General features: G+C 46.1%; 1 protein-coding gene across 4 annotated transcripts; it reads left to right on the top strand.

Moving 5' to 3' along the window:
• Positions 1–407: 407 nt before the first annotated feature.
• LOC118095782 (zinc finger protein 420-like) lies at positions 408–24,783 on the top strand. Of its 4 annotated transcripts, XM_060281998.1 has the most exons (7): positions 11,908–12,719; positions 14,888–14,969; positions 15,199–15,281; positions 15,798–15,924; positions 17,012–17,094; positions 18,866–18,992; positions 20,458–24,783. In XM_060281998.1, exons 1-7 carry the CDS (start codon positions 12,429–12,431, stop codon positions 22,488–22,490), a joined length of 2,826 nt encoding a protein of 941 aa, XP_060137981.1. In that variant the 5' UTR covers positions 11,908–12,428; the 3' UTR covers positions 22,491–24,783. The 4 variants fall into 4 exon arrangements, with proteins under 4 accessions (XP_060137982.1, XP_060137984.1, XP_060137981.1 ...); XM_060281999.1 differs by lacking the exons at positions 11,908–12,719; positions 14,888–14,969; positions 15,199–15,281; positions 15,798–15,924 and adding exons at positions 408–639; positions 2,770–3,265; positions 3,465–3,546 and having other exon boundaries at positions 20,458–24,781; XM_060282001.1 differs by lacking the exons at positions 11,908–12,719; positions 14,888–14,969; positions 15,199–15,281; ... (2 more) ...; positions 18,866–18,992; positions 20,458–24,783 and adding exons at positions 408–639; positions 2,770–3,265; positions 3,465–3,546; ... (1 more) ...; positions 4,207–4,333; positions 8,513–11,865.
• The last annotated feature ends 293 nt before the right edge of the window (positions 24,784–25,076 follow it).

Here is a 25,076-nt window from a genome sequence, read left to right as displayed (position 1 = left end):
TCTCACGAGGAAGCCTATTCAGCATAAGGGAAAATCCCTTAAAAAAAGGGATAACTTGGCAGCTATGACACTTCAATAGGTTTACCACCCCTATCAGCCAATCACCCATTTTTATTTTGTTTCGATCCTGCTCGGTTCTTCTGCTAATCCCATCTCCTTATTAAAGCTGCACCTCTTCTGGTTTTTAGAGTCTAGAATTCCTCTCTACCATCTCAGTCCGGCTTCCATTCTTCTCTTCTACAGAATTAAACTGCTATGGGGTAGGCAATCTGAGGCTTGGATCAGCAATGGGATTCTGGCTCCCCATATACGGTAAATAAGGTACTGTATTCATCAACCATAAAAGAAAATCTTCCCCGTCCCAAGGGTTAAATGCAACTGATCCGCCTTCCTAGAGGGGACGGGAAATCTCGAAGGAAGGCACAGGTCCTCCAGAGCGAAGGTCCCTCAAGGAAATCCCCTCTCGGGATCCGCCTGGGCTCCTTTGGGGAGAGAAAGCGCAGAGATGGGGCTGCTCGGCATTCCAAGGGTTAAGAGGAACTGAGCTGGGTTCCTAGAGGGGACAGGAAAGAGCGGGGGGGGGGAGGTCCTCCGGAGCCAAAGAGGGGGCTGCTGTCGCCTTTGCAGCTTCTGCCTGGGGTGAGTCTCCTCTTTCCCCCCCCCCCCAGGGCGCAGTGGGGAGATGGGGGTCCCGGGGGAGCACCGGGTGTGTGCTCAGCTCATGCATGGGGGGACCCCCAAGTCCTGCCCCCTTCCTCTCTGCAAAGCCGGGGAGGGGAACCAGGGCATTCCTTGGCATCCCTGGCTTTGGGGAGGGAAGGAAATCCCCTTCAGACCCAAGAATCGTGGGAAAGAAAGAGTTGTGTGTAAAATAGAAGAAAGAAAAGAAGGAGAGCCGCGTGACCCATGCAATCCATGGAGAGAGACTGTTGGAAGAGGGGAGGGGGCAGAGAAGAGAAAGCGCTTCTTCCTGCGGTGCAGAGTCAAGCCTATGGAACTCCCTGCCCCAGGAGGCAAGGCTGGGACCAGTGCAGGGAGGAGGAGAGGCTCTGCTTGGCTTCAGGCGGGAGGGCTGAGGGCTGAGCTCTTGTCTCCCCAGCGATGCTTCTGAATCCCAGTTGCTGGGAAAGAAGCACAGGGGGAGAGAGGGGCTCTTGAGCCCCAGCCCTACTGGGGGGAATGCCCATTGAGACCCCTGGGTGGCCCCTGTGAGAATCATAGGATCATGGAATCATAGAGTTGGAAGGGAGCCCCGAGGGTCATCTAGTCCAGTGTTTCTCAACCTTTTTGGGGCCACGGCACACTTGTTCCGTGAAAAAAATCACGAGGCACACCACCATTAAAAAAGTTAAAAAATTTAACTCTGTGCCACCCTATATTATAATTATGACTGTAAGAAACACTTGCCAAATATTGCTTTCCTGCTGGTCATTGCTGTGTATTGGCGGCCGCCAGGCTCGTTTGCACTGAGCTTTGGGAAAGAGGAGGAGAAATATTGCTTTCCGGCGGGTTAGTTCAGTCTATTGGCGGCCGCCAGGCACGTGACAATGCAAATCGCCCTTCTCGTCGCCGCACGTCGCGGCACACCAGCCAGCGTCTCGCGGCACACTAGTTGAGAAACGCTGATCTAGTCCAACCCCCTGCAGTGCAAGAATCTCTTCTTCCATGAAGGTTTTAAGTGGAGTTTGGATGTCCACCTCTCAAGGATGTGTGAGTTGAGATTCCTACATTGTAGGGAGTTGGGTTACATGACCCCCAGTGCCCCTTCCAGCTCTATAGTTCTAGGGTTCTGTGAAACAAGCTTGTGGTGTGGGGCAGGCATCCAAGAAGGGAAGGGGGCAGGCAGGCCTCTCTGGGGAGGAAACCCCCCAAGAGAGGAACCGCCACCAGGCTGCCCTCTCTTTGGCCACCCAAAGTCCTTGAGTGTGGCGAAACCACCAAGGGGGCACCAAGGGGGCCTTTCTTCAGATATTGGGGGGCCAAAAGGAACAGCTCCTGTGAGTACCTTGAACTGGGCCCAGAAGTGAATGGACCAGCATTGCAGCTGTTTCAAAACAGGACTTGAGTTGTTTGGGGGGTTCAGGGAGGAGGAATAGACTCTGGAGTTCCTTGGAGAAAATGGGGGGAAGGAAATGAAATTAATAAAGAGATGGAGCCCAGCCCATAATCTGACGGCTGCTTTTTACAGCTGTTTCTGAGTTGTCTTCAAGGGCAGCTGCGCATGGAGGGCATTGCAATGATCCCATTGGATCCAGAGCATGGAATCCCATGGCCTCGTCCTCTCCTCCCAAAGAGATTGTGGCTGGAAAACTCGCCAGAGCTGGAAATGGGCAATGTTAGTTACTGAGGCACCTGAGAACCTCTAAGCAGGTGGGGTGGTGGTGGGGTTGTGCTAGGCAACGTTATTGTTATTTTAATTATTATAATTAGCAATTACCCATCCTGTTATTTACATGCACTTCACCCTAAGTTCCCAGGACAGATTTCAGCATTAAAACACTATAGTAAAAACAGTTTAGGCCCCGTCCACATGAACTTTGGCCTCACCCACTTGACCCACAAGAGGTTGCCAGATAAGTCACTTTCATTGTAGGAGGACTAGAATATTTCTTCTTCCTTCTTCCTCTTTTCTTAAAGAAAGCTCAGAGTCTGGGCTGTGGTGCAGTCCAGTCCCGGTTCCTTCCAAGACTCATCTCCGCTTACTCAGGGAACCACCTTCTTCTCCTTCCCTGTATCAGTTTTATAACAGAACAATGTCTTTGTTTGTAGAATTTGCCAGCACCTCTCGTTTGGACGGACAGAACTTGGAAGAGGACTAAGGGGTTCCTTCTGATCTTTTGGTGACATTCTGAGAGTGAAGATGGATAAGCAGGAGCCCTGGAGCAGCCCTGGAGCAGGAAGAGGCCATGCCATGGAAATTGCGAGCAGTGGGGGATTCTGGGAAAACTCTGTGCAGAAGATCCTGGGTGAGGAGGACACCCTTCACTCAGAGGCGCAGAGGCGGCAGTTCAGCTGGTTCTGCTACCTGCAAGTCAAAGGACCCCGTGAAGTTTGCAGCCAACTCCACCACTTTTGCCACCAGTGGCTGAAGCCAGAAAGGCACACCAAAGCTGAGATGCTGGACCTGGTGATTTTGGAGCAGTTCCTGGCTGTCCTTCCCCCGGAGATGGAGAGCTGGGTGAGGGAATGCGGAGCGGAGACCAGTTCCCAGGCGGTGGCCCTGGCTGAAGGGTTCCTCCTGAGTCAGGCAGAGGAGAGGAAGCAGGTGAGAGAGACTTTATTCTGGAAACTCCCAAGGGGCTCAAAACAGGAGGGAGAACATCCCATAATGCTCTCCTAATAACCCATACTATTTGGAAAGCATCCAAGGAATGAGGTCAAATATCCCTAAAGATTCTGCCTCTGCCATTCCTTTTCTAATAGTTCTCCTCTTTATTTGTTTTGAATCCTTGTTTTTATTTCAGGTAAAGGATCTTTTTGCAGAAACTGGTCCTGATTCCTCTGAGGCACAGAAGACTTCGTTGGACACCAGAGAGAGGCCGCTGGGTAAGGAGGAAGGAGTTCTTTCTCAGTCTGGCCACATCCTGTTATTCTCAAAATAATCTGTGAGTTCTTTCAGTATTTTGGGGGAGACACTTGAGGCCAAGAGCCCAACGGAGAGGAGATGTATTTAAACAAAACTAAAATATAAAATGAGGACAAACTCCCAAATGCACCTCTGAGAGAAGCATCTTGCTCTCCTGTCTCCCCACTTCCCTTTGTCTCTCGCAGGTGAAAGAAGGATGCTGGCAAGACCTCCTCATCCATCTCTTCATCATCCTGGTGGAGGGGAAGCAGCGGCTGAGGAACCGGATCAGGTAGGGGGAAGGAGCCTTGGGGGGAGAGAGGCTGAGGGTGGGGGAGACAGGGCGTTTCTGGGGGCAAATGAATCTCTCTTTTGCTCTTTTTTCTTCTGTGAAATCTGGAAAACTGGCATGGTTGCACAGACAGAATGATTTGAAGAAATCAAAGTGCAATTCCATCCATTTTCACTAAGATTCATACCCATGATTAAAAAACAGTATGAAAGAATCCCAAAACATTAAATTACGCATCCACAGTCAAAATGTGCAGCAAACAAATCTGATTAATACAACACAGGCAGAAAGAGCAATGCGCAGTAAATAAGCTTTATGTTGTGTAAGATAAGGACCTTTTTTCTTTTAGGGTCCAGTTTGTTTTGAAGATGTCACTGTTTGTTTCACGGCTGAGGAGTGGGCGTTGCTGGATCCTGCCCAGAGAGCTCTGCATCAGGAAGTCATGGAGGAGACTAGTAGGATCATGAACTCTCCCGGTAAGGTTCCCTGTTTGATCCTAGTACTTGTTTTGAAATTCAATCAATATTCAATCAATATTTTTCCTGAGTTCACACACACCAGACATTATTAACACATGCAAATATAGGGATGCTCAGTGCAGGATTCTCAGCTCCCCAGTGTCTCCACCCACCCCATGGCAATGGGATTTAAAGGCAGGTTGGAGACAGAGATTTATAGGTTGAGATCATTGTCTTTCGCCTTTTTGTTAAACGAAACAGGATGTTAAAAGGGAGATATTAAAAGCACAACTTCAGGCAATACCAATGAGACGGAAACATGGAAGGTGCCTAAAGAATCATAGAATCATAGAGTTGGAAGAGGCCACAAAGGCCATCCAGTCCAACCCCCTGCCAAGCAGGAAACACCATCAAAGCATTCCTGACAGATGGCTGCCAAGCCTCTGCTTTGATGGTGTTTCCTGCTTGTCAGGGGGTTGGACTGGATGGCCATTGTGGTCTCTTCCAACTCTATTATTCTATGATTCTATGTCCAACGATTGGCAAGGTGAGAAAGAGGCAGGAAGATCTTGAAGGAATTAGGGAAATTGATGGAATCACTGCCCCCTCTCCTATTGCCGGGCTGGACTGAGGAGGAATGGTGGGGGCCGCCCCCTTCTCCTGACCCATCCTCAGGGCAGGAGGGCAGTATAGATTTAGAACCGTGGTTTGCAGAAGGTCATAGTTCAGAGGCTGCAGAGGGGAAAACCTGGAAAATATTGGAAGAGGAACAGCAGGAAGATGAAACACCAGAGGAGGGACAGCTGACAGACTCAGTCTTTGGAGAGCATTCTTCTCCCAGGACCAGGCGAGCATTGAGGGTAGGAGAACAAGCCTTGGTTTGCAAGCATTGAGTATTATATCTCTAATGTCTTTATCTCTTGTAGTATGTCTTTATTTCCCACTTTTGTAAAGAATTCTTTCTCTTTCCTTATTAACTTGTTAGATATATCCAGTTTCTTCCCTTCCCTTACTTTCCTATGATATGCACTTTGCTGAGTAAAATAGCCTCTTAAAACTGCCTTGCTTGTGTCCCAAACACCTTGGTTGCAATTAAGTTCAACATAATCTTTAATATTTATGTCTTAGTCTCTATCTTCTGTGTGTTAATTTTTCTCCTTGGAATATAACTAGCTTTGAATTGTGATCTGAGAGTGATCTAATGCTCCTTTTTTATTGCTATTGCTATATTGAATTTAGAAAAGACATAACACAAAATCAAAACCATCCATAACAAATAAATATCAAATACTTGTCCATATCTATTACAAAGTATCACGGTCTTCTTGACCTCCTGCCAGGTTTAATGCTCCTTTTCAACACAAGACCTCTGTGTTGCCCTTTTTTCCACAGCTCAGTTTCCTTTCATCCTTACAGGTGATATTTATGTGCCAATTATCCTTCAAGTTGGGACCTAGGTGGCGCTGTGGGTTAAACCACTGAGCCTAGGGCTTGCTGATCAGAAGGTCGGCGGTTCGAAACCCTGTGACGGGGTGAGCTCCCGTTGCTTGGTCCCAGCTCCTGCCAACCTAGCAGTTCGAAAGCACGTCAAAATGCAAGTAGATAAATAGGAACCGCTACAGTGGGAAGGTAAACGGCGTTTCCATGTGCTGCTCTGGTTTGCCAGAAGCGGCTTTGTCATGCTGGCCACATGACCTGGAAGCTATACGCCGGCTTCCTCGGCCAATAATGCGAGATGAGCGCGCAACCCCGGAGTCGGTCACGACTGGACCTAATGGTCAGGGGTCCCTTTACCTTTTTTATCCTTCAAGTTAGATTACATTCCTAATCCTCTCTGTCTTTATTTCCTTTCCCTGTTATTTTATAAAAAGTGGAGGGTGGGGGGTTGGCTCTATATTTCCAGCATAATCCATTCAAACACTAGAGCTTCCCCCCTTTCCCCTTCCTTATTTCCTTCCTTCCTTCCTTCCTTCCTTCCTTCCTTCCTTCCTTCCTTCCTTCCTTCCTTCCTTCCTTCCTATCACACGGAATCTCTGTTGTTTTTTGTTAATCTTAATGTTACTCCAACTTATTCCATCCTCACTCATACATATTTTTTAAACTTGCATTCCGGAGAGGGTTGCCGTGCCGAATCATAAAAGTAAAGAAAGAATCTCAAAAATTATCTGCATCTCCCTGCGATGTCGAAGGAGTCATCCATTCCTGGCGCAAACAGGAAACGGAAGCCAAACACAGTTAAAAATCAATAGGATTGTTTACTGGGATGAATGTACCATCTCCCATCTTCAGTCACAGAAAAGGCATGGAGAATCTGTCACCTTCTTGACCATTAGACATCTCTGATCTGGGATCTAGCAGAATGGGGGGTAACATTGGAAGATTTCCCAGTATCGAAGGGACACTTCCATGGAAGTTGGAGCAACCTTGTTTTTCTGCCCAGTGGCTGAATCCTTGGATTTCCTTGGAAGGTGCAGAACTCTCCTTCATTGGAGGAGTTCAAGCAGAGCTTGGATGAGTCTTCTGCCTCTGCAGAAGAAGGCATTGGAGTTTTGCAAGCAGAGGTTGGTGTTAGGTTAGAGCCGATAAGTGATGATGCTCAGCTGTCAGACTTGGCAGATAGCCCGGAACTGGAAGGGAGGCTTGTTTTGACAAGGGCTGAGGATCTGGCTGGGAGGGGTGAGCAAATGGCAGAAACACATCAGACCTCAGAAGAGAGTTTATCCGAGCCTGTTACTAGGTCTTTAAGGTTACGGGGACGCAGGAGGGGAGGGTTACAGGATAAGAGGAAATTGCAGTCACAGAGATGTAGGCAGAGGGCGGTGTTTGAGCGTAGGGTTAAAAGGAGATGGAATCACGCCAGAGAGCTAGATGAGTCATCATCTGATTAACTAGTAGCCTCGAGCAGGAAGCGGCAGACTTACGTGTGGTTGTTTGTCTTTGTCTTCTTTCTTGGAATAAATTGTCACTCTTTACTACAGAGTGTGTACGTGTCATTGCTGTTGCTTACAGCTGGGTGTGTAAGTTGAGATTCCTGCATTTCAGGGGAAGGGGCTATATCGCCCTGGGGGTTCCCTTGCAACTCTCTCCTTCTTGGAAAGCATTTCCTGCTCAGAGAGGAAGGGAAGGGTGCGCTACTTGTGTTTGTCTTCCCAAGGGTTAAAAGGAACTGAGCTGCATTCCTAGATAGGACAGGAAATAAAAGCTAAGGCAGGCAGGTCCTCCAGATCAAAAGCCCCTTCCTCCCCAGTCCCTTCCTGCAAGAGGAGGGGGCTGTGGTCTCCTTGGCAAATGGTGCTTTGGTGCAGTCCAGAGCCAGATTCATCCACACTTGCTCATTTTTCTTTTTGCTCCTGTCCATTTTTGGTGGACCAAAGAGACAGCTAACTTTCGAGACGGAGAGGATTCCATGTCAGGAACAGGCAGGCTGCCGGCATAGAGAAACAGCAAGCAGTGTATCTGAAGAAGTGTGCATGCACACGAAAGCTCATACCAATGACAAACTTAGTTGGTCTCTAAGGTGTTACTGGAAGTAATTTTTTTGTTTTGTTTTGAGCAAGCAGTGTAGTTCTTAGAAGAAGATAGATTGTCCACAGCTAATTACACTCGGAGCCACACTCTTTCATGACTATCCATCCTGGTTATGTTGACATGTCTGAACTTGAGCCCCTCCCCCAGCAGGAAACACGGAATCTGCTGCCCTTCCTCTTGTCCCTGACCCTTGCCATTTGTTAAGACCTCCCCTTCCTCTGAGGAAGAATTCCCCCTCCCCTGAGCAGTGATGAACGGTCGCTCCTCAGAGAGTGGGCTTTCTTCCAGCCTGCTCTCACTGCTTTGATAAGGCACATTCCTTTCTGGCAAGGGGTTTTTAGCGCACTGTTTTTGGCTGCCTCCCTCTTTCACTTCTGCTTGACTGCCCCCCTCCCAATTCAGCCTGCTCCTCTTGGTTGTAGTCAGTCAACTCCAGGACATTCGATGATCAGGAAAACAAAATCCATCCCATAAAAGAGCCAGACTTTTTGAATCTCAGGTTGCCATAAAGATGTCTGTGGATGCCAGTCAAGAAGGCAGTGAAACTTTTATTAAGATTTCCCATCTAACTCCCTTCACTTCTTCCTCTCTCACAAGCGCTAATGAGCATTGTTCAATAATTGGAGGCTTCATATTTTCCTGATGCTCTAATCCATCTCTCTCTTTCAGGTGGTGATGAATTGGAAATGAAGAACGAAGGAAACCATAAAAAAGTCCACACAGGGCAGAAGCCGTATCAGTCCTTGGAATGTGAGGATAACGTCACTAACAGCTCCGATTCCATGTCTCATCAAAATCCCATTGGGAATAAACCATACCAGTGCTTAGAATGTGGGAAGAGCTTCAGTCGGAAGGATGGTTTCACTTCCCATCAAATAATTCATACAGGAGAGAAACCCTATCAGTGCTTAGAATGTGGAAAGAGCTTCAAACATAGCCGCTACCTCAGTTACCATCAAAGAATTCATATGGGTCAGAAACCATATCAATGCTTGGACTGTGGAAAGAGCTTCAGTTGGAATAAAAGTCTTACTTCCCATCAAAGAATTCATACAGGGGAGAAACCCTATCAGTGCCTTGAATGTGGCAAGAGCTTCAGTCAGGGCTCCTCTCTCAGTTCCCATCAAGTAATTCATACAGGGGAGAAACCCTATCAGTGCCTTGAATGTGGCAAGAGCTTCAATCACAGGGCAAGCCTCACTTTCCATCAAGCAATTCATACAGGGGAGAAACCCTATCAGTGTCTTGAATGTGGCAAGAGCTTTAGTCACAGGACAAGTCTCACTTCCCATCAAAGAACTCATACAGGGGAAAAACCATATCAGTGCTTGGAATGTGGAAAGAGCTTCAGTAGAAAGGCTAATCTTAACTCCCACGAAATAATTCATGCAGCGCAGAAACTATATCAGTCCTTAGAATGCACGATGGGCATTACTGCAAGAAAAGCGCTCCTGTGATATCAGAGAATTCACAATGGGGGGAAAACCATTTCAATGCCAAGAGTACGGAAAGAGCATCACCTTGAAGCAAACACTCACTTCCCATCAAAGAATTCATATGATGGAGAAACCCGGATAGTGCTTGGATTGTGGAAAAAGCTTCACCTGAAATGAAAGTTTCACTTCCCATCAAATAACTTCCAATGGGGAATATAATAGAATTATAAGATTATAGTGTTGGAAGGGACACAGGGGGTCATCTAATCCAACCCCCTGGCAGTGTTGTGAAGTGTCCTCAAGGTCGTTCAGTGATTTTCATGGCTAAGAAGGGATTTAATGTTTGATGGATTTTGGTTTTTTAGTGTTTTGTTGGAAGCCGCCCAGAGTGGCTGGGGGAACCCATACATATACATATACATATACATATACATATACATATACATATACATATACATAAAAAATAATAAATCGAACATTAAAAACTTCCCTAAATAGGGCTGCCTTCAGATTTTTTCTAAAAGTTGTATAGTTCTTTATCTCCTTGACATCTGATGGGAGGGTGTTCCACAGGGCGGGTACCACTACCGAAAAGGCCCTCTGCCTGGTTCCCTGTAACTTGACTTCTCGCAGCGAGGGAACTTCCAGAAAGCCTTCGGAGCTGGACCTCAGTGTCCAGACTGGACGATGGCGTGGAGATGCTCCATCAGGCCTACTAGGCCGAGGCCATTTAGGGCTTTAAAGGTCAGCACCAACACTTTGAATTGTGCTCGGAAATGTACCAGGAGCCAATGTAGGTCATCCAGGACGAGTGTTATATGGTCTCGGTGGCCCTCCCAGTCACCCGTCTAACTGCTGCATTCTGGATTAGTTGTCGTTTCCAGTTCAACTTCTAAGGTAGCCCCATGTAGAGCGCATTGCAGTAGGGCAAGCGAGAGATAACCTGAGCATGCACCACTCTGGTGAGAGAGTCTGTGGGCAGGCAGGGTCTCAGCCTGTGTACCAGATGGAGCTGGTAGACAGCTGCCCTGGACACAGAATTGACCTGCACCTCCATGGACAGCTGTGAGTCCAAAATGACTCCTAGGCTGTGCACCCACCCCACTGAGGACCAGGGAGCCCCCCACACCCACGCCCTTTGCCCCTCCAAAACAGTACTTCTGTCTTGTCAGGATTCAGCCTCAATCCGTTAGCTGCCATCCCTCCTCCAACCGCCTCCAGGCACTCACACAGGACCGCCTTCACTGGTTCCAATTTAAAAGAGAGGTAGAGCTGGGTATCATCCGCATACTGATGGACACCCAGCCCAACCCGCCGGATGATCTCTCCCAGCTGCACCCCACAAGTGAGAGCTAGGGGTCTGAACACTCACCCCCAATACGACTTTCTGGACACGGCCCTGGAGGAAGGAGTGGAATGGTTGTGATTTATGACGCTCTGGGGTCGCCCCCTCCGTCTCCCTGACCTTTTCGAGGGTCCTCCCGGTAAGCACAACTCTGGAATGGCATAAAACAGCTTGATTTATGCACACTAATCTTCCGTCATTGCACAGCAAGAAGAATGAACCATCCGTAGATCTAAACTACATATTTATTTACACTATATTACAGACAGAGAATCATGACGCTCTCTCTCATCCATCTCCGAGAGAGAATAGGCAAAAGTGAAAGTACATTGTAACAATACCACAGCGGAAGAGAGAGAAGACGCTCTTCCTTTCACACATTCTGCTGCATCGGTGGAGTGAAATTGCTAACAGGAACCACTGTATGACATTGCCCCCAGCCCCCAACTCCTCTAGATGGTCCAGACGGATGTCATGGTCACTGGTGTCAAAGGCCGCTGAGAGATCCAGCAGAACTAGGAAACAGCTTTCCCCTCAGTCTCTGCACCCCCCCCCCCCGGAGATCTTCCACCAGCGTCATCCAGGTCTTACCCTCTAGCCAATGTACTATACCAGGGGTCCCCAAACTAAGGCCCGGGGGCCGGATGCGGCCCAATCGCCTTCTAAATCCGGCCCGTGGACGGTCCAGGAATCAGCATGTTTTTACATGAGTAGAATGTGTCTTTTTATTTAATTTGTATCTCTGGATTTATGACGCTCTGGGGTCAAGTGCAAGCTGGATTTCGAAAGGGCAGAGGAACCAGAGACCAAATAGCAAACATGCGCTGGATTATGGAGAAAGCTAGAGAGTTCCAGAAAAATGTCTACTTCTGCTTCATTGACTATGCAAAAGCCTTTGACTGTGTCGACCACAGCAAACTATGGCAAGTTCTTAAAGAAATGGGAGTGCCTGATCACCTCATCTGTCTCCTGAGAAATCTCTATGTGGGACAAGAAGCTACAGTTAGAACTGGATATGGAACAACTGAGTGGTTCAAAATTGGGAAAGGAGTACGACAAGGTTGTATATTGTCTCCCTGCTTATTTAACTTATATGCAGAATTCATCATGCGAAAGGCTGTACTAGATGAATCCCAATCCGGAATTAAGATTGCCGGAAGAAATATCAACAACCTCAGATATGCAGATGACACAACCTTGATGGCAGAAAGCGAGGAGGAATTAAAGAACCTTTTAATGAGGGTGAAAGAGGAGAGCGCAAAATATGGTCTGAAGCTCAACATCAAAAAACCCAAGATCATGGCCACTGGTCCCATCACCTCCTGGCAAATAGAAGGGGAAGAAATGGAGGCAGTGAGAGATTTTACCTTCTTGGGCTCCTTGATCACTGCAGATGGTGACAGCAGTCACGAAATTAAAAGATGCCTGCTTCTTGGGAGAAAAGCAATGACAAACCTAGACAGCATCTTAAAAAGCAGAGACATCACCTTGCCTACAAAGGTCTGTATAGTTAAAGCTATGGTTTTCTCAGTAGTGATGTATGGAAGTGAGAGCTGGACCATAAGAAGGCTGATCGCTGAAGAATTGATGCTTTTGAATTATGGTGCTGGAGGAGACTCTTGAGAGTCCCATGGACTGCAAGAAGATCAAACCTATCCATTCTTAAGGAAATCAGCCCTGAGTGCTCCCTGGAAGGACAGATCGTGAAGCTGAGGCTCCAATACTTTGGCCACCTCATGAGAAGAGAAGAATCCTTGGAAAAGACCCTGATGTTGGGAAAGATTGAGGGCACTAGGAGAAGGGGATGACAGAGGACAAGATGGTTGGACAGTGTTCTCGAAGCTACGAACATGAGTCTGACCAAACTGTGGGAGGCAGTGCAAGACAGGAGTGCCTGGCGTGCTCTGGTCCATGGGGTCATGAAGAGTCGGACACGACTAAACAACAACAACAAAGATACCCAGCTCCTTCAACTGTTCCTCATAAGGCTTGGTTTCCAGACAACCTTGATCATCTTGGCTGCCCTCTTCACTCCTTCCAGCTGGTCAACATCCTTCTTAAATTGTTTTGCCCAGAATTGGACCCACTATTCCAGGTGTGGCCTGATCAGGGCAGAACAGATTGGGACTCTTACTTCCCTTGATCTGGATGCTAGACTTCTGTGGACGCTGCCTAGAATAGCATTCACTTTCCCCCCAGCTCCATCACACTGTGACCTCATGTTGAGCTTGTGGTCCACCAAGACCCCTAGATCTTTTTCACATGCACTGCTAGCAAGCCAAGTGCCCCCATCCTATATTTGAGCATCTGGTTCTTCCTGCCTAAGTGCAGAACCTGATAATGGTCCCAATGGAAATTCATTTTGTTAGCTTGCCCCCAGTTCTCCAATCTGTAATGGTAATCTTTAATCCTGATTCTGTCTTCTGTGCCATTACTTGCCCCTCCCACTTTGGTGTCATCTGAAAATTGTCATAGGTATGAGCTTTCGTGTGGATGCACACTTTTTCAGATACCTGAAGAAAGCTCATACCTATGACGAACTTAGTTGGTCTCTAAGGTGCTACTGGAAGGATTGTTTTATTATTATTTGACTACGTCAGACCAACACAGCTACCTACCTGTATCTGAAAATTGGATGAGGATCCCCTCAATTCCTCCATCCAAGACGTTTATGGAGAAATTGAGCAACAACAGGCCCAGGACAGAGCCCTGCAGCCCCCCAGTGGTCACAAATCTATGGTGCAACCTCATGTGGGGTACAGTCGCCTCTCCTCAAGAAGGAGGAAATTTGTGGAGTTGGAAAAGGTTCAGAAAAGGGCGGCCCAAATAACCAAGGGGGAGGCCGACCTTCCTATGAAGAAAGGTTGCAGAGTTGGGGGCTCTTTAGAGATAGCCAAGTGAGAGGCATCTTGATGGAAATTTCTAACATGAGTTTTTCTCCCCCTCTGTTAACACGGGAACTCAAGGGCACCCATTGAAAGTGAATGTTGGAAGATTCAGGACAGAAACTTTATGCAGTTCAGTTCAACTGTGGAACTCCCTCCCGCAGGAGGCAGGGATGGACACCAGAGAGGGGGGAGCAGGTTAAAAGAGACGGAGCTGGGTTCCCAGAGAGGAGAGGAAATAAAGGCGGTGGGGGGGGGAGCGAGAGGAACTCCCGATCCAAAGCCCCTCCCTCTCCTTGCCTGCCTACAAAAGGAGGAGGGAGGGGGCCTTTGTCTCGCTCTTTTGCACGTGCTGCATCCCTGCGCCTCCGGGAATCCGGTGAGTCTCTGCTCATTGGGGAGAAGGGGGGGTCCCTGGGATGCAGGGGGGTGCAGGGGGGACCCCCAAGTCAAGGAGCAGAGTCTCCTGCCCCCCTCCTCTCTGCAAAGCCCGGGGGGGCGAGGTCACTCTGCAACTCCGTTTGGGAAAGGAGGGGTCTTTGGGGAGGGAAGAAAAAGGTCTGAAAATACCCCTCCCCCCCAAGCTTGAGGAATCATTCCCATTTACTGATAGAGTTATAGGGAGACGGAAATATTTGGACATAAAGCATACTGAAGAAATAAAAAGGAAAGCCTGACTGTTAGAAGAGGGGAGGGGAAAGAGACAATAAAGCGCTTCTTCTTGCGGTGCAGAGTCAAGCCTATGGAACTCCCTGCCCCAGGATGCAGGGCTGGGACCAGTGCAGGGAGGAGGAGGGGCTCTGCTTGGCTTCAGGCGGGAGGGCTGAGCTCTTGTCTCCCCAGCGATGCTTCTGAATCCCAGGGAAAGAGAGGGGCTCTTGCGCCTCAGTCCTGCTGATGTTCTGATGTTTGGGGTGCCCAGTGTGAGCCCCTTGAACTGGGCCAGGAAATGAACTGGCCACCAAAGCAGCTGTTTTAAGAACGGAATTAGATGTGTTCTCAAGGTTGTGGGGATTCAGTGATGAGGGGGGTCCTTGGATGCCCCCTTGGAGAAAAGGAGGGGAGAGAAATGCCACGAATAAAGAGAGGGAACCCAGCCCCTCTGCATTTTGGAGGAGTCCGCCTAGAGGGCACTGCCATAGCCTCATGGGATCCAGAGCGTGGGGGACCCTGGCCTTGTCCTCTCTGTCAGAGCTGGAAAGGGATCCTGCTAGTCACTGAGGTCATCTGAGCCCCTCAGCGCACTATACTAATTGCTCATCCTTTTTTTGAATGTTTCCAGGGAATGATATCGGATACCCCTAAAGATTTTGCCTCTCCTTTTCCTTCTCTAACCCTTCTCTTCATTCTTTATTTTGAATCCTTGTTGCTCTTTCAGGGAAAGGATCTGTTTCCAGAAATGGGTCCTGATTCCTCTGAGGCAGAGAGGACTTCACTGGACACCAGAGAGAGGCCGCTGGGTAAGGAGGAAGGAGCTTTTCCTCTGTGTGGTCACATTCTGGCGATTCTCAAACTACTCTGTCGGTTCTTTCAGTGTTTTGAGGAAGACACTTGGGGCCCAAAGCCCAAAGGAGAGGAGATGTATTTTAGCATAACTAAAATATGAAATGAAGACAAACTCCTAAATGCACCTCTGAGAGAAGAAGCATCTTGCTCTCCTGTCTCCCCACTTCCCTTTGTCTCTCACAGGTGAAAGAAGGATGTCGGCAAGACCTCCTCATCCATCTCTTCATCCTGGTGGAGGGGAAGCAGCGGCTGAGGAACCGGATCAGGTAGGAGGAAGGAGCCTTGGGGGGGGGGAGGCTGAGGGTGGGGGAGACAAGGCATTTCTCTCCCCTCCTCATTGCTTCTGTCAAAGCTGCCCTTAACAAAAGCTCAAAATGCCATTAATGAAGGTTTATGCACTGAGGATAATGAGTAGACACTTCACCTTAACTCTGAATGTCACTAGCATTATTCATTATAAATAGTCTTTAGGACATCTGGAGAGTCTTTCCATCCCAGAACAACACACAGGGAGAGGAGAGAGTGGTTCTTCCATTTGGCAAACTGGATGCACAGAGAGAATGATCTGAATAAAACAAGGTGGAGTTCCACCCATTTTCACTAAGATTCATACCATCATTAAAATACACTATGAAAGAACTCCATTAAAGCATTATAATAAGCATCAATAATCAAAATGTGCAGCAGACCAATCCGATTAAAACAATCCAGGCAGGAAGCAAAACAGCACCGTGCAGGAAATAATCTTTTTGCTCCCTAAGAGAAGGATATTTTTCTTTCAGGCTTCAGTTTCTTTTGAAGATGTTGTGGTTCGTTTCATGGCTGAGGAGTGGGCGTTGCTGGATCCTGCCCAGAGAGCTCTGCATCAGGAAGTCATGGAGGAGACTTGTAGGACCATGATCTCTCTTGGTAAAGTTCCCTGTTGGGTCATCATATCTCTTTTGGAGTTCAATAGATATTTCTCTGGGACAAACCTCCCATATTTTGATGGATCCCAACGTTGCCCCCTAGAGCACCTGGGATTCTCACACACACACATACCCCACAGCTCACCTTGCATGGAGGGCTAGGGATTGTTTTGTCTGTGAATATTGTTCCTCCACTTCTGCCTTTATGCACAAGGATCAGGATGTGGACAGGCTTTCTGAATGTTTGGGGAAGTCGCTTCTGCCAGATTTTTGTTTCTGTCCATTTTTGGGTAGAGCAAAGGGACTTGAACATTTTCCACTTGTAATACAATAAAAGTCAAACTATTTGCAGTTCAAAGAAAAAGGAAACAAGTTCTTTTTACGCCATTACCTCCAGTCTTTCTCCAAACTGATTTCCAATAGATAAGCTTTTTTTGTCTGTGTATTAATTTCCAGATCAGTCTTTGCCACCTCCAATCCTCCATAAATCTCTTCTAGCTTCAGAAAAATCTTTCTTTCTTTCTTTCTTTCTTTCTTTCTTTCTTTCTTTCATACAGTTGTAAAGCTGTGGGCTTTTCTCCATCTACTGCTGTCTCAGGTTTTATTCCAACAGATTCTGTCCATTCTCTCATCCGCAGTCTCTCTCAAACCTCTCCAGCCATTCTGCACATTTCATATCTTGCCTGCTGGTTATAGCATATCAAATATCAAAAGGCATTCCGTATTATTTTTGTTATGATTTACTAACTACGATGTATTAGTTCTCCTCCTTTGATCGTCTCTGCACTTACAAAAAGTGACCATCGGTTATCAGTCCGTTCCGCATAGGAAAAACAGTGAAAGGAGATTTACGAATAGTGTAGCTTTGAAGATAAATGCAGAGTCTCAGAACTATATATTGATTTATTCTTTTGAAATCACCAGCAGTTAGTTTTGAGCTTTTTGATCTGTTTTCCAGACCCATTCAGAATTCTGTCATTACCCAGCAGTTTAATGCTCCCCTTCACGTTGGTAGACAAACTCCCAAAGGCACCTCTGAGAGAAGCATCTTGCTCTCCTGTCTCCCCACTTCCCTTTGCCTCTCGCAGGTGAAAGAAGGATGCCGGCAAGACCTCCTCATCCATCTCTTCATCCTGGTGGAGGGGAAGCAGCGGCTGAGGAACCGGATCAGGTAGGTAGGGGGAAGGAGCCTTGGGGGGAGAGAGGCTGAGGGGTGGGGGAGACAAGGCATTTCTCTCCCCTCCTCATTGTTCTGCCAAAGCTGCCCTTAACAAAAGCTCAAAATGCCATTAATGAAGGTTTATGCACTGAGGATAATGAATAACTCCTTCACCTTAACTCTGAATGTCATTAGTATTATTCATTATAAATTGTTTTTAGGACATCTGGAGAGCCTTTCCACCCAGAAAAACACACGGGGAGAGGAGAGAGGGGTTCTTCCATTTGGCAAACTGGAACGCTTGCACAGACAAATTCATCTGAATAAAACAAGGTGGAGTTCCACCCATTTTCACTAAGATTTATATCATCATTAAAATACACTATGAAAGAATTCCATTATAGCATTATTGTTTAGTTGTTTAGTCGTGACCCCATGGACCAGAGCATGCCAGGCACTCCTGTCTACCACTGCCTCCCGCAGTTTGGTCAGACTCATGTTCATAGCTTTGAGAACACTGTCCAGCCATCTCGCCCTCTGTCGTCCCCTTCTCCTTGTGCCCTCCATCTTTCCCAACATCAGAGTCTTTTCCTCCATCTTTCCCAACATCAGAGTCTTTTCCAAGGATTCTTCTCTTCTCATGAGGTGGCCAAAGTATTGGAGCCTCAGCTTCACGATCTGTCCTTCCAGTGAGCACTCAGGGCTGATTTCCTTCAGAATTGATAGGTTTGATCTTCTTGCAGTCCATGGGACTCTCAAGAGTCTCCTCCAGCACCATAATTCAAAAGCATCAATTATTCGGCGATCAGCCTTCTTTATGGTCCAGCTCTCACTTCCATACATCACTACTGGGAAAACCATAGCTTTAACTATACGGACCTTTGTAGGCAAGGTGATGTCTCTGCTTTTTAAGATGTTGTCTAGGTTTGTCATTGCTTTTCTCCCAAGAAGCAGGCAGCTTTTAATTTCATGACTGCTGTCACCATCTGCAGTGATCATGGAGCCCAAGAAAGTAAAATCTCTCACTGCCTCCATTTCTTCCCCTTCTATTTGCCAGGAGGTGATGGGACCAGTGGCCATGATCTTGGGTTTTTTATGTTGAGCTTCATACCATATTTTGCGCTCTCCTCTTTCACCCTCATTAAAAGGTTCTTTAATTCTTCCTCACTTTCTGCCATCAAGGTTGTGTCATCTGCATATCTGAGGTTGTTGATATTTCTTCCGGCAATCTTAATTCCGGCTTGGGATTCATCTAGTCCAGCCTTTCGCATGATGAATTCTGCATATAAGTTAAATAAGCAGGGAGACAATATACAACCTTGTCGTACTCCTTTCCCAATTTTGAACCAATCAGTTGTTCCATATCCAGTTCTAACTGTAGCTTCTTGTCCCACATAGAGATTTCTCAGGAGACAGATGAGGTGATCAGGCACTCCCATTTCTTTAAGAACTTGCCATAGTTTGCTGTGGTCGACACAGTCAAAGGCTTTTGCATAGTCTATGAAGCAGAAGTAGACGTTTTTCTGGAACTCTCTAGCTTTCTCCATAATCCAGCGCATGTTTGCTATTTGGTCTCTGGTTCCTCTGCCCCTTCGAAATCCAGCTTGCACTTCTGGGAGTTCTCGGTCCACATACTGCATTATAATCTAAGCATTATAATAAGCATCAATAATCAAAATGTGCAGCAGACCAATCCGATTTAAACAATCCAGGCAGGAAGCAAAAGAGCTCCGTGCAGGAAATAATCTTTTTGCTGCTTAAGAGAAGGATATTTTTCTTTCAGGGTTCAGTTTCTTTTGAAGATGTCGCTGTTTGTTTCACGGCTGAGGAGTGGGCGTTGCTGGATCCTGCCCAGAGAGCTCTGCATCAGGAAGTCATGGAGGAAACTTGTAGGACCATGATCTCTCTTGGTAAAGTTCCCTGTTGGGTCATAATAATCTGTTTTTTAAAAAATAATAATTTTTTTTAATTGAAGAATAAGAAAAAGAATTTTTGAACAATACAAATTACCAATAACATAACCAATCACAATCCCCCTTTCCCCTCCCCTCCCTCTCTCTCCCACCCTCTAAGGACTTCCCTCAGCTCCCCTCTCTGATATGTTTGTACGTATTGTTTTCTGCATGTTATAAAATTGTACATATCATTACCTTATCTATCATATGTTCTACTAATAAATTGTGGATGTTTATTCAAAACCTGCCAAGGAGTCCAAATCCTTTTGTTGTCTTTTAAAATAATTTGTAAAAAGTTCCCATGCTTATTTGAAGTAATGGTTGTCCTCACATAGTTTGCCAACACATAACTCATCAGTTTTTCTTGCCATTGTTCTTTCGTTGGGATTTACTCATTCTTCCATCTTTGTGCTAACAAGACTCTTGCCGCTGTTGTAGCATACATAAATAAGTTCTTTCTTTTCCTTGGCAGTTCTTGTCCTAGAATCCCTAACAAAAATGCTTCTGGTTTTTTTTTTTTTACAAATATCATTTTAAACATCTTTTTCAATTCATTACATATCATCTCCCATATTCTTTTGACTTCACTACATTCCCACCACATATGATATTAAGTACCTTCTTTTTCTTTACATTTCCAACATACAGGTGAAACTTGGAAAATTAAAATATCGTCAAAAAGTGCATTTATTTCAGTAATGCAACTTAAAAGGTGAAACCAATATATGAGATAGATGCATGACATATCTGTTTTATTGCTGTGGAATTTCCAAAAGAAAGCATTGGTAAAAATTAGAAGAAGAAGAAGAAGAAGAAGAAGAAGAAGAAGAAGAAGAAGATGATGATGAAGAAGAAAATAGTAAGTTGCATTACTGAAATAAATGCACTTTTTGACGATATTTTAATTTTCCAAGTTTCACCTGTATGTTTGACCCGATTTTATACATTTTTGCCATTTTTACTGGTTTAATATACCATCTGTACATCATTTTCTTGTAGTTTTCCTTCAAAGCAGAACAATCTGTAAATTTCTAATCTACCTTCCACAATTTTTCCCAATCCTCAAATTGTATGTTGTGTCCTATATCTTGCGCCCATTTGATCATAACCAATTTAACCTCCTCATATTTCTTTCCCATTCTAGCAGAATACTATATGCTTTCTTCAGTAGCTTCATGTCTTTTTTGATAACCTCCTTTTGGAATCTAGAGGTTGTATAGCTAAACCCTTTTTTTACTATTACTGTAATCTGTTTTGTAATTCTGTGACAAACCTCCAATATTTTGATGGATCACAACGTTGTGACTTCTCATCTAACTCCCTTCAGATCTTCCTTTATCACAAATATTTGTTAGCATTATTCAAAAACTGGGAACTCCATTTCTTTCTTAGCTCTGATCTGTTCCTCTCTTTGTTGCAGGTGGTGGTGAATTAGAAATTAAGAACAAGGGACAACATGATAAAATCCACACAGTGGAGAAGCCATATCAAGATTTGGAGTGTGGAGAGAACTTCAGTCAGAGCTCCCTTGCCACTTCCCATCAAAGAAATCCTATTGGGAAGAAACTCTATCCGTGTTTGGAATGTGGAAAGAGCTTCAGTCACAGCTCACAACTCAAAGACCATAAAAAATTTCATACTGGGGGGAAGCCATATCAGTGTTTGGAATGTGGAAAGTTCTTTGCTACAACCATATACCTCCGTCGACATCAGAGGATTCACAGTGGTGAGAAACCATTTCAGTGCTTGGAATGTGGGAAGTCTTTTACTATAAGCAGAAACTTCCGTCGACATCAGAAAATTCACAGTGGGGAGAAACCATTTCAGTGCTTGGAATGTGGAAAGAGCTTCTATCGCAACTCACATCTCAAAGCCCATCAAAGAATTCATACCAGGGAGAAATCACATCAGTGCTTGGAATGTGAGAAGTTCTTTACTACAAGAATGGACTTCCACAGACATAAGAGAATTCACAGTGAGGGGAAAACTTATCAGTGCTTGGACTGTGGGAAGAGTTTCAGTCGGAAGATTAGTCTTACTTTCCATCTAAGAATTCATACAGGGGAGAAACCATATCAATGCTTGGAGTGTGGAAAGAGCTTCTCCAGGAAGGACCATCTCACTTCCCATCAAAGATATCATACAGGGGAGAAACCATATCAATGCTTGGAGTGTGGAAAGAGCTTCTCCAGGAAGGACCATCTCACTTCCCATCAAAGATATCATACAGGGGAGAAACCATACCAGTGCTTGGAATGTGAGAAGTTCTTTACTACAGGAACAGACTTACATCGACATAAGAGAATTCACAGTGGGGAGAAACCATATCAATGCTTGGAATGTGGGAAGAGCTTCAGTGACATCTCACATCTCAAAGCCCATCAAAGAATTCATGCGGGGGAGAGGCCCTATCAATGTCTGGAGTGTGGAAAGAGCTTCAGTGGGAGGAATAATCTTACTTCCCATCAAAGAATTCATACCGGTGAGAAGCCCTATCATTGTCTGGAGTGTGGAAAGAGCTTCACTCGAAATAATAGTCTTACTTCCCATCAAAGAATTCATACAGGGGAGAAACCATATCAGTGCTTGGAATGTACAAAGTGCTTCCCTTCAGGGAAAAAGTTATGGGCACATAAGAGAATTCACACTGCGGAGAAACCATTTCAATGCCAAGAGTGCGGAAAGAGCTTCACCTGGAAGGTTACTTTCACTTCCCATCAAAGAATCCATACAGGGGAGAAACCATTTCAGTGCTTGGAATGTGGGAAGGGCTTCAGTCGGAAGATTAGTCTTATTTCCCATCAAACAATTCATGCAGGGGAGAAGCCATATCAGTGCTTGGAATGCACAAAGTGCTTTGCTTCAACAAAGAAGTTATGGCAACATAAGAAAATTCACCTTGGGGAGAAACCATTTCAATGCCAAGAGTGCGGAAAGAGATTCACCTTCAAGCAAAATCTCACTTCCCATCAAAGGATTCACACAGGGGAGAAACCATTTCAGTGCTTGGAATGTGGTAGGAGCTTCAGTGAAAAGCGAAGACTCACTTCCCATCAAAGAATTCATACAGGGGAGAAACCGTATCAGTGCTTGGAATGTGGAAAGAGCTTTCATAAGAGGGGCCATCTCACTTCCCATCAAAGAATTCATACAAGTGAGGAAGTATATCAGTGCTTGGAATGTGGGATGTGCCTTACTACAAGAAGAGACTTCCTTCGGCATCAGAAGATTCACAGCGGGGAGAAACCATATCAGTGTGTGGAATGTGGAAAGAGCTTTTCTAGGAAGGACGGTCTCACTTTCCATCGAAGAATTCATACAGGGGAGAAACCATATCAGTGTGTGGAATGTGGAAAGAGCTTCAGTCGGAAGAATAGTCTCACTACCCATCAGAGAATTCACACAAGTAGAAACCATTTCAATGCCAAGAGTGCGGAAAGAGAGTCACCTTGAAACAAACTCTCACTTCCCACCAAAGAATTCCAATGACTGAGAAACCTGAACAGTGCTTGGAATGTGGAAAGTGCTTCAACTGGAAGGAAATATTACTGCCCATTAAAAACTTACAGCGGGGGAAATCCTGGAATTATAGAATAGTAGCTTTGGGAGGAATATTTAGGGTCATCTAGTCTAAGCCAACTGCAATGGATCTTCTTGATGTTTAGTCAGAATCTCTTTGTTATGTTCTTGTGGAGTTACATGGTTCTTCACCTCCTTTTCAATCATAAGAATAACTGTGAGGTAGGTTAGGCTCCCCAAGATCACCCACTGAGCTTCATAGCCAAGTAGGGATTTGAACCCAGATCTCCCAGGGTGTAGTCGAATACTCTAGGCCAGGCACGTCCAACAGGTAGATTGTGATCTACCGGTAGATCACTGGATGTCTGTGGTAGATCACTGCTAGATCACTGGCACCCTAAAAAAAAGCTCACCCAAAATTTTCCTCCTCCCTAAAAAAAGCTGAACAACTATGACCTGAAGCCCTAAACAAAAATGGGCCTTCCGCCCTCCTAAAAGAAGCTCAACAAGTTTGACCTAAACCCCAAAAAACAGGGCTTCCCTTCCTTTAAAAAAACTCAACAGCTTTACCTGAACCCCCCAAAAGGGGGTAGATCACTCCCAGTTTTTAACTCTGTGAGTAGATCACAGTCTCTTGGGAGTTGGTCACCCCTGCTCTAGGCAATATATTACACTGGCTCTCCCATGAGACTCTTAGAAATTGTTCATGCATGTTTGTCTGCTTAAATTTGGGTGCTTTATTCTGGTGTTTGTATTTAAAGCTGTATGCTCCTCTGGCAAAGTAATAAATGTAATAATAGTAAGTCAACTTCTATATTATAATAGATTTAAGGTAATGTTAGCTGGGGGGAGGGGGAGTTTTAAATTCTGGGGGTGAGTGATGATTGGCTATGAGTTTGGAAGGGTGTTTAAGTAAGTACAGCATCAACATAACTATCAGGCCTTTGGCTAATTAAACTTTATCCTTTTAAGTTTCTTTGTGGGAGGGAAATATTGGTGTGTTTCATTTTAGTTTTTATTATGCAATTGGTGTTTCTATTTTGAATGTTAATGCTGGGGACTGCCCTGATATCTTCTAATGAAGGCCGTATATGAATTTAATAAATGAAAAATAAGGTAATCATAAATCATAAAGGAAAATTTAAAAATACTCTGGGGTGGCAGCTGGAATGAAGGGGCTCTTTGGTGGAAGACCCAGTCAAGACCCAGCTCACAGCTCTGCCTCTTGAATACTCTGGGAAGGATCCCCATAGCTCAGGGCCTGAGGGTACCTGCTTGGCATGCAGAAGGGCCCCATCTCTGCCCTGGCAGCATCTCCGAGAAGGTCTGAGACCATCCCCTGCCCAAAGAGACCTCCTGCCAGAGAGTCTGGCCCAAACTGGGGGGGGGGCTCCCCAAGGTTGCTGGGCTGCAGCTCCCATCATCCTTCGCCATTGGCCAAGTGAGCTGGGGCTGGTGGGAGTTGTAGTCCAGCCACACCTGGAGGTTTGCCAAGGGTGGTGCAGACAGCGTGGAGCGGCTTGGGTCAGGGGAAGGGCCACTGTAGCTCAGGAGCAGGACACCTGTTTGGCATGCAGAAGGGCCCAGGCTCCATCCCCCCGGCAGCATCTCTGGGTCAAGTGGGAACAATCCCTGTCTTGAACCCTGGAGGGTCAAGGCTGCCAGTCAGGGCAGGGAACCTGGAGCAGCTGGAGGGACCCCCCCCAGGGTCTGTCCTGGCAGGAGGCAACAGCTTCTTCCTGCCCCCCATCCGAGGGAGCAGGGGCCATTCACCCTGCTGGAGGTGGGCATGCAGAGGGGCCCTCTGTCCCCTGGGGACCAGGGCCAGATCAAAGCCAGTGGAGGCCCCATGGCCGTCGAAATCTCTGGGTCGCCTCACATATGATCTCTGAATCCCTTTTTGATTTTACCAACCAGCAATTGCAACAAACCCAATCAATGGGGCCCCTCAAAGACGCAGGTCCAGAGTCTGGTCCCAGCTGTGCCTCTTTGGCCCTCCTGTTTGCCGAGTCAAACTTATTGATGGCAAGCCTGCAATGAATAAATTTTCTACTTTCTTTTCCTCCGCATCTCTGAGTCCTGATTTCCTCCAAGCTGCCTGACCTTTGTATGCCCAAGGGTTTTTCACAGAAGGGTGGTGGGAATGGGTGATTGGCTGATAGGTGTGGCAAACCTGTTGACTGTTAAGGACTGCAATTGGTCTTACAGAAAAAGCAAGGGGTGAGATAGCTAAAAATAGCTTTATCATGTATAATGAGATAAGAATCCAATGTCTCCATTCAGACCAGGTCTCTCCATAGTTTTAAGTTTGGTAATGAGTTGTAATGAGTCTGACCAAACTGCGGGAGGCAGTGCAAGACAGGAGTGCCTGGCGTGCTCTGACTAAGCGACTAAACAACAACGAGTTGCAATTCAGCAACTTCTCTTTCCAGTCTATTTCTGAAATTCTTTTGTAATAAGACAAATAAGACTGCCCATGGACAGTCCGGGAATCAGTGTGTTTTTACATGAGTAGAATGT

The sequence above is a fragment of the Zootoca vivipara genome, chromosome 13, assembly GCF_963506605.1.
Source record: "Zootoca vivipara chromosome 13, rZooViv1.1, whole genome shotgun sequence".
In the NCBI taxonomy this organism is placed as follows: domain Eukaryota; kingdom Metazoa; phylum Chordata; class Lepidosauria; order Squamata; family Lacertidae; genus Zootoca; species Zootoca vivipara.
The sequence above is the reverse complement of the archived record's forward strand: the minus strand, read 5'-3'. Positions and strand labels throughout refer to the sequence as shown.

Bases quoted from the DNA above. Each gene is read 5' to 3' on its own strand.
- LOC118095782 (XM_060281998.1), top strand. From the start codon at position 12,429: ATGACAGAGGACAAGATGGTTGGACAGTGTTCTCGAAGCTACGAACAT. The intron at 12,720-14,887 runs GTGTGGCCTGAT...TTGCTCTTTCAG, and splicing joins AATTGGACCCACTATTCCAG to GGAAAGGATCTGTTTCCAGA. The intron at 15,282-15,797 runs GTAGGAGGAAGG...TTTTTCTTTCAG, and splicing joins CGGCTGAGGAACCGGATCAG to GCTTCAGTTTCTTTTGAAGA.